This window comes from Epinephelus fuscoguttatus, linkage group LG7 (genome assembly GCF_011397635.1).
Source record: "Epinephelus fuscoguttatus linkage group LG7, E.fuscoguttatus.final_Chr_v1".
NCBI lineage: Eukaryota > Metazoa > Chordata > Actinopteri > Perciformes > Serranidae > Epinephelus > Epinephelus fuscoguttatus.
Genome location: NC_064758.1, coordinates 15,476,516 through 15,485,363, shown reverse-complemented (window position 1 = coordinate 15,485,363; position 8,848 = coordinate 15,476,516). Strand labels below are relative to the sequence as shown.

The 8,848-nt window shown below is 41.6% G+C and overlaps 2 protein-coding genes across 2 annotated transcripts; one reads left to right on the top strand and one right to left on the bottom strand.

The window, feature by feature from the left end:
• Positions 1-394: 394 nt before the first annotated feature.
• Positions 395-3,031, bottom strand: LOC125891759 (uncharacterized). The gene is made up of 3 exons (XM_049581245.1): positions 2,140-3,031; positions 1,789-1,927; positions 395-1,625 (listed from the first exon to the last, which is right to left on the bottom strand). Exons 1-3 carry the CDS (start codon positions 2,610-2,612, stop codon positions 888-890), a joined length of 1,350 nt encoding a protein of 449 aa, XP_049437202.1. The 5' UTR covers positions 2,613-3,031; the 3' UTR covers positions 395-887.
• A 106-nt stretch (positions 3,032-3,137) lies between these two features.
• lg7h1orf174 (linkage group 7 C1orf174 homolog) lies at positions 3,138-8,845 on the top strand. Its single transcript, XM_049581255.1, has 4 exons — positions 3,138-3,317; positions 5,305-5,361; positions 5,629-5,997; positions 7,157-8,845. The coding sequence occupies exons 1-4, from the start codon at positions 3,306-3,308 to the stop codon at positions 7,295-7,297; spliced, it is 579 nt and encodes a 192-aa protein (XP_049437212.1). The 5' UTR covers positions 3,138-3,305; the 3' UTR covers positions 7,298-8,845.
• The last annotated feature ends 3 nt before the right edge of the window (positions 8,846-8,848 follow it).

Below are 8,848 nucleotides of genomic sequence, written 5' to 3'. Positions count from 1 at the left end.
CGACAAAGGCAGCCTATGAAAGCTGTACGGGGTGTTGCGCGACATCCTGTTCTTGCATTTGGGAAAAAGGCCCGTTTATTTGAGCACTCCAAAAACTCTGGTAACACTCCAGGGGGTAGCATGTAAAAGACTCCGTCCTCTGACTCTTCTAGCGTAACACACACACTTCATACACACACACTCACTTACAGTACCCAGTGGGGCAGCCCTCCTCCGCTCTGCTCCAACACTGACTGACAGCTGACTCCACTCATAGCACTCATAGCACTGACGATCTGAACCAGTCAGTGGCGATAAAAAGCACTTTTAATGCGCAAACTTACACAGGACGCATTTGCCCCCATTACCGTTTTAGCTCATTTCGCGCCTCAATACTGAACCAATTTTAGAACGAGTTGTACCCATGAATCATACGCATACGCACACATACACATGGGGAAATAGGGCCCAGGTTGAAAAATACCGAAGTTGTCCTTTAATGAAAACAGTTGGCAATTTGATAAATTAAACCACTCATAAAAATTTAACCACAAAGTCAAGATGTATAATATGTACTGCTACATAAAAATGTAGCCTATCATAGAATCTGTATCAAATCTGCAACATCAAAGAATCTAGTGCTTGCTGACATTTTTGTGTAGTGTTATTGTTTATCACACAGAGGGACAAACTGACAATTGAGGGAGGCTCATTATCAGTTTGACGAGCAGGGGCCTGTTTCAGAAAAACCCTGAGTATAACTCTGAACTCTGAGTTGATGAACCCTGAGATGGGACACTCAGAGTTTTCGGTTTCAGAACAGCTGATCAGAGTCAGTTCAATCAACTCTGAATAATATCACAGGCCATTCAGTGCCACAAATATCCAGAGAGGCTAGTTCAATGAGGTTAACACATAGTCAGTTCTTTGGCCCAAGCCTTGATAAGTGGCTTGTTTTGATAGTTTGTTAGGAGGCAGGCTACCACAAAAAGCTGGTTGATACTGCCAGCAATGGTCAGAGGAATAATAGTGTCAAACAGTTTGTTCTCTTTGATGCGCCTGATTGTCCTCTCCACATGTATCCTTAACCGTGCAATGTCCTGAGTGAACAGCACTTCATGAGACAGTCTGTAAACTTTGCAGGGCTCTAGGTCGTCAATTCCAAATCCCTTGTCCACCATTACAGCCATATCTTTATCCAAAAGAGGAATAATGCCAGATTGCCTGAACAATTCTTTGTCACTGATAGAGCCAGAATACAATGAGGAAACAAAAGTAACAGCACCATGTGGTGACACACCTATCATTCCTTTCAGGGTAGTGTGGGATTTATACTGTGAAGACATCTCACTCTGTGAGAGCAAAGACGAAGGCATCTGACATCTCATCTCTGTGCAGTTAATAAGGACCTGGGTGTCAGGGTACTTGCTGAACACACTCGGCATCGTGGCTCTAATTGCTTCAGGAGACATCCATATCCCAATGGCGCCCATGAATGTGTACAAAAAATGCACCCAAGTTTTGATTATCCTGCTGACAGTGGACTGATGAATGTTGAAACGATCACTCAGATCTTTCTCCTTCAGACCCAGCGATAGGTACACCAAGAACAGGAACAGTTCATCAATCAGTGGAAGGCATCGGCTCTGGTGATGGAGACAGGGGGGACAGGTCTTAGTGGTAATAACGATAATCACTGCCTGATCATCATTAATGTATGTAAAGTGGGGTCCAAAAGTCTGAGACTGCCACTTTGTGTTTTAAATTAGATCGAAATATATAGTGGTGTTCTCTGAATGATGTTCCTACCGGTGGACGAGGTGGATCAACGGCCTTGTCAGGAGCTGCTGTTGTGCTGGAAGTGGATGACGTACTAACAGGCACGATTCTCCACGTTGCAGGTTCAATCTGTCTCCAGAATGCCTGTAGATGGCGATAGCTGGCAAATCTAAAAGAGTGAAACCACAATATTATTACCTTTAAACCAAAGCATAACCCATTATTGAGGTTTGCCCTGGTAGATCTTGCCAAGAGGCAGTGGCAGCACATTGGCCTAAATGTTTTGCTCCTGTTAGAATGAATTTCAAACATAGATTGAACAGATTGACCGAGAAGAGATTTTAATCACCCATAATCTCGTTTTTAATAACTAATACATACCTGGTATAGAATCTGATGTCATCATCCGATGCTGAAAACCTCTCCAAACCAAACGACTGCTTCAGTGTGACCTCAGCCAGCGTCTTCTGCAGCTCCTCTATCAACAGCTGCTGGGCCTCTATTTTCTCACATGCTGTATCCAAAACTGATGGTTCTGGTTTTGCATCGTAATCGTGACACTGAAGCAACAGTCCAACGTCCATCTCCTCCTCTTCAATTAATTCACCCTCTGGTTGTTGTGTTCTCTCCAGAGAGTAGTCGTTCCAGGCAAACAACACAGGTACAGCCCGCTCTTTCAGGCGTCGTCGCCCCCGTTGAATTACATCCGTGGAGACGAAATGTCTACTACAGACTGCCCTGCTCCTCTTAATCACCAAATTCTCACGTCTCACGTTACGTATCCATATCTTTCTTAAGGTTTCATCCTTTGGGAAGCGGTGGAAACTTATGGTGGAGTTGTACTTCCCTGACATCGTGCATTGAGGTACACAGCAGAAATTATTGTTAGGATTACTTCGCTTCTGGTACTTTATTCGTCTTGACGAAGACAAGACGCCCTCTCACTAACATTCAGATATCAAATAATAAATAAATCTAATAAAACGCCAACAGTAAAAAGTAAGTTATTAGCTAGGCTAGCTGATTATAAGTCCGTAGTTTACACCGTCAGTTGTTCTTACCGCCCTCTCCGACAAGCGGAAGTGATGGGTACTGCTTTCCGGTTTGGTCACGTGACGTTCCACATAAAGCCTTGAAATTATATTAAATTAAATTGAATTGGCAGAGCAAGAGTATGAGCAGGAACATTTGTGGCTGATTCATTATTAACTAAAGAAAAGTTTTATTTTGGACCTCATGTTTCAGGAATGAGCAACCAAAATATAAAGCGCTCTAAAGATAACCACATGGTGGCGCTGTCCCATCACAAAGCACTTGGTCCCTCCTGCTGTTCCCCTCACGTGACGCGTGACTGTGACCTCTGATTGAACCTCGCGAGCAGGAAATAACACTGAGGCGGCCCCAGAAGAGTGAGAACTGACGGAGACGCCACATACCGGAGTTGTTTATAGCTGACCAAAGCCTGTTGACTGGAGGAAGAATAACGAACAACACTGTGGCAAAATAAATATCGAGGGCGCTGAAAAACAGACGCAGTAAGCCGACAAATGATGCGAAAGGTAGGTGTTTAGCTAAGCTAATTAACGCTAGCTAGCAGGCAGGTAGCACAGTAGTTTGATATCTCATAGCTATCCTGCTAGCCTTATTAGCTTGTAGCGGATGTATCTCGATACATTAGCTAGCTTTTCTTGGAACGGTACTTATTAAATATGTCACTATAACCACAGACAACGTTGAAACCGTCCTTGTGCCATGGGTATTAACGTTAAGATACGTAGCCTAACGTAACGTCAGTGTAATTGACTGCATGTTGCGTGGGGTTTGGTCACCGGAGCAGCGGAGGGTGCAAGGCCGTTGGTGTGGTGGTTTCAAGCTCCTCGGGGATTTACAGAACCGTGGTGGGGTTGTGAAATGTGTCAACTGTAAACGGCAAATTGTGCAGTGTTTGTTTCCCCCGTTAACACCGTGTAATCTGATCCCAAAAATGCCACCATGTTTTATTTGCCACTCAAAACATGTGGCGTTAGTTTGGTGAAAGACATGAAGAGCGGAGGCCACCAGGAAGAGCTGCTGAAAAGACCCCACACATTTTAAGGGTTAAAATGAATATTTTCATTATCAGTGTTTGCTGGCATAAATTCAGACTGCCTACAAAACTACGCCCAGCCATAAATCTTTGTTTCAGAGGTACTTAGATCTTATCATTTTAAACACACTTTCAGAAAAAAACATTGGGACGCTGTGTAAAATGTAAATAAAAACGGAATGTAATGATTTGGTAATGTCATGAACCCATTTCTTTTTTTTTTAAACAATAGGACATAAACAACATATCAGATGTTAAAACTGAGACATTTTACCATATCGTGGAAAATATTAACTCATGTTGATTTTGATGGCAGCAACACAGTGGTCAGATGAATCAACATTTGAAGTTCTTTTTGGATACCACGCACACCTTGTCCTGCAGACTAAAGAGGAGAGGGACCATTCAGCTTGTTATCACCCACAGTTAAAAAGCCTGCATCTCTGATGGTATGGGGTTGCATTAGTGCCTATGGCGTGGGTAGCTTACACATCTGGAAAGGCACTATCAATGCTGAAAAGTACATAGAGGTGTTAGAGCAGCATATGCCCCCATCCAGACGACATCTCTTTTAGGGAAGGCCTTGCATATTTTAGCAAGACAATGCTAAACCACATACCGCATCCATCACAACGGCATAGCTTCGCAGTAGAAGAGTCTGGGTGCTGAACTGGCCTGTCTGCAGTCCAGACTTTTCAACAATAAAAAACATTTGATGCATCATAAAACGGAACATACGACAAAGAATTCCTAGGATTGTTGAGCAGCTAGAATCCTACATCAGACAAGAATGGGACAACATTCCTTTCTCAAAACTTCAGCAAGAGGGAATGCAACACCATGGTAAACATGGCCCTCACCCAACTTTTTTGAGATGAGTTGCTGACATCAAAATAAACATGAGCTGATATCTGATTAAAATGTCTCAGTTTCAACATCTGATATGTTGTTTATGTTCTATTGGGAATTAAATATGGTTTATGAGATTTGCAATCATTGTATTCTGGTTTTATTTACATTTCACACAGCGTCCCAACTTTTCTGGATTTGGGGTTGTATAGTAATCGGAAAAGGTCCATATGTCCAGTCATTTCTCCTTCTTCTGCTTTTGTGTTTCCTGGGAGCATAACTCTACAGCACAGGGCTGACTTACGTAACATTATAAATATGCTAAACTCAAACACCATGACAGTGATTATCCTCAGCAGCCATTTAGACATACCATGTGCAGAGATAAGTCAGCTTTATCTGTGTGCTGGTATGCTCCAGTAAAACACTCCATGTACTCTTTTACAGGGCGTGTTTTGGAAAGCTGCTTGGCTTGTGTGAAGCTAGGGAAGCATGGTGCATTTATCTAATAGTCTCCCTGCTGTTTGAAACCAGCTTTTTAAAAATGTACTGTTGCTGTACTTGGGTATTGACACAAGGGATGAAACACACCACATTGTGCTGCTTTGCAGATGCCTGGTCAACTCCACAGCCTGAAGCCCAGAAAGAGGAAGAGCAGCTCCAGAAAGGTTTGTGTTTACCTGTATACAGGAGAGAACATCCTGCACAAAGAGCAAGCACTTATGTTCTGCTGTTTGTGACTTAGAATATATCTGAAGTCAAATAATATCTATTTATAAAAGAACCATGTATGATGTTTTTCCATGAACTAGACAAATATAACTGGCTAGACACTGAGAACTACAGACTCCAGTAGGCTCGCTGTTGTCCTCAGGATATTGATCATGGTTAACTATAACATCATCTTAACCCTGGTCTTAATCTTTCCTTCACAGACTTCTGCAAGGAGGAGATGTGCGAAAAATCCAAAGACACAATCAGCAACAGAGAGCACTTCAGTAGTCGGTGGTTACAGCAAAGCAGACGGTCCTCTGGAGAGACTCTCTCTCATCAGCTGTGAATGTCACCAGTCTGCAGGCAGGAGGAGATGCTCGGCATCACCAGAGCTCGAAGGACAGGAGGGCAAAGAAAATGAACTGAGGACGGGGCTGGATTTGGACAGTTGCGGAATGTACGGCGTCTGGGACAAACAGGACTCTGAGGTCATGGATTGTGAAGACACCAGCAAAAACATCTACCCGGATGACGACAGTAATCAGATTCTTCCTGTGGAGCAGTTCTTTGGAAACTTGGATACTGTACAGGTGAGGCATGATGGTTTATCTCCATAATAGGGACAGTCTGTGACTCAGGTTGGATCAAGAGGTTTTTGTAGAGGAAATTGTTCCCAACTGATGGCCAGTCAAGGAGTGGCTGTGCCAAAAAGACTGACTAAACATAGATAAAGCAGCAACCACATTGTTGTCAAAATAATTTTTTACAGTTAAGTGCATATTTTAGTATGCAGCAGCATTGCCATTGAACATACTCTAAACAAGGGGTGTTGAAAAAGGGAGGGGTGGCAAGAATGACGTTATCAGTGTATATAGATGCTGAACTAATCACACTGATAAACAATACTGGCGCAGCTTGACTATGCGGAGTGCCTGTACGCTGTCTGTGGTGCTGAACACCATGGCAACAGTAAACAATTGGCCTCATACAGAGAAGCGATGTCTGAACACATTTTTTCTCTGGGATGCACCAGTGTTTCCTTATTTTTGCTCTTCTCTTAGGTAAGAGAAAAATTAACGAGTGATTGAGAGAGCACTCTGTTTTAGAGTAATTATGATTGGGTTTTTAAATGGATGATATTGCTTGCATTCACCTTCTGAATGGCTTACATACTGTTCTTGGATGCTTTGGCCATCCAGCTTCTGAGCACAAATAGCAAGTCTCTGTGCAGCAGAAGAGTCAAGATGAACAAACATCTCATCTCACAAACCACACACCATAGGTTGTAAAGATGCAGAATTGGAAACACTGTGTCCCTACCAAAATGCCTTGCAGTAGCAGAAGTCAATATTATATTAATACTGTACAAGTGCCTCTCCACCTTTCAACTGATGTTGAAAATATGACTCAGTGCCTCCTGTAGAATTTTTCTAACGGAGAAAAGAAAACTGTGACACACATCTAATCACTATTTAATGTCGTGCATCCTTTCTAGTATTACTTCAAGTACATTGATATCAGACCAAAGGATACTGTTTGAAATGTAGCATTAATATCGAAAAGATTCCCTAGATCAAAGACACACCGTAAAGAAAGGGTGTTTTCATAGCCACAGTATCTGCATCAGTTGTTAAGTAACTGACTTATGAAAGCCTCACTGCCAGTTGTGTCAATGCAGCAGTTAAATTTGCTTGAAGATTATGTCCATGTTGAATGAATTACAAAACACCTGACTGTTTTGTTCGACAGGACTTCCCTCAGAGATCGTCAGGGACTTCAACCCATGTCCACAGGGAGAACAGGAGGCGACATTACTACGCACCAGAGGACAGCGATGAAGAGGAGTTGGGCCTCAGTAATACGGAGCGAGACGAGAGAGTGGAGACTTAGTGAAGAGGAACTGCACTGATGACTGTGGTGGACTCAAAGTCCTGCCTGTGGAAGGACATGATGTTGCTCAGCACTTATTATAAAGCGGCCAAATGTATTCAGATACTGCATCCAATCAGTCCTTAGATCGTAACGCTGTCACACATGCACTGTGTGAGTTACTGGTGATGAGCAAGGGCGGCATGACGTTGCTGTAGCTGAGTCTGATGTTGGCCTACCATCACGTACAAGCCAACATTGTATATGTGTATTTGCTTTGAACCTGCTTCCATTACCCCGTCATGAACTGTGTGATTCATCACAACTCAAAAACTCATAATCACAGAACTCATCCACTGGTGTTTATGACTGTGTTAACTGTTTAAAGCAAGTTCTTTGTGGAAATATACAATTGTTGACTTGACAAGGACCGTCCAGATGCACAAAGATGCTTAAGTGTTTTCAACCCTTAATGGTTAGTCTGAAATCTGAGTATTTTAATTGATATTTTTTTAACATAGTTACAGTCATGGGATTAATATAGCCACGTGTGGGGAACATATAGTGCCTGTTTATTATTTATTGCTGAATATATGCCCACACCACCCATGGTTTAGTCAGCTTTGCCTCACCTGGCTGATGTGTGTGGCATGGCACTTTATTTAGACAAATGAGTCCACCTAACATACCGCTTCATAATTTTAGGGCAGTTTGAGATTAGCCTTGAGAGATGCCAAACAGTGTTGCATTGAAACAACAAACTCGGAAGGCTTTTTCTTCTCACAAATCTACAAATTACAAGTTCTAAAATGTAAAATGCAGAAATAACATGTTGATAAAAGCAGCACAAAGATAGATTTCATGGCCTGGTTTCGGACTGTGTAAATGTGGTAGGGCAGCAGGGTGCACGCGCCAAAGAGCAGATCCATAATAAGAGCTTTTAATATTACATATTCAGTGTTTAAGATGAATGTCATTGCTCACTAAGTGTCTAATATTTCTCATCAACACATCTTAACGTGCCATGGTTTTGGTTTTGGCAGCTGTTTAACATACAACACATCTGTAACATAACATAACACATTTATATCAGTGCAGCTAATAATTAGCCTTGATGAGCAGGCACACAGAATTCCAATAATACCTTTGGAGATTTAAAAATAAAATGACCTGAAATATTGTTGATTATATTACAAGCAAATAACCAAAAACATCCTGCTAAATTCTACGGATTTTCATTCTGGACCACTTATGAAAACTGTAAAAAACACAAAAAGAAAAAAATACAAATAGACTAGATTCTATATGAAAGATGTTTTATTAAAAAATGTGGACTTAAAATGTTTCTTATAAAAGTTTTTTAGCTTGTCAGTAAAGTGAGGATAACTTAAATCTCACATTAAAAATGAAATCTGGTCATCAGATTTCTTTGTTAACAGTAATTGCACTAGTGCTTTTCACTCCTATGCAACTTTCTGACCGAGTGAATGCCACATTGTATTAATTCATGCATTTTACATCACCGTGCCAACATTAAGAAAAAATAAAAAAGCTTTTTCATGATTTCAACAT

Coding starts and splice junctions, on each gene's coding strand:
- lg7h1orf174 (XM_049581255.1), top strand. Junction 5,362..5,628: donor GGAAGAGCAGCTCCAGAAAG/GTTTGTGTTTAC, acceptor TTTCCTTCACAG/ACTTCTGCAAGGAGGAGATG. Junction 5,998..7,156: donor GAAACTTGGATACTGTACAG/GTGAGGCATGAT, acceptor TTTGTTCGACAG/GACTTCCCTCAGAGATCGTC.
- LOC125891759 (XM_049581245.1), bottom strand. CDS start 2,612: ATGTCAGGGAAGTACAACTCCACCATAAGTTTCCACCGCTTCCCAAAG. Junction 1,928..2,139: donor GACATCAGATTCTATACCAG/GTATGTATTAGT, acceptor TCACTCTTTTAG/ATTTGCCAGCTATCGCCATC. Junction 1,626..1,788: donor TTGATCCACCTCGTCCACCG/GTAGGAACATCA, acceptor CTCCATCACCAG/AGCCGATGCCTTCCACTGAT.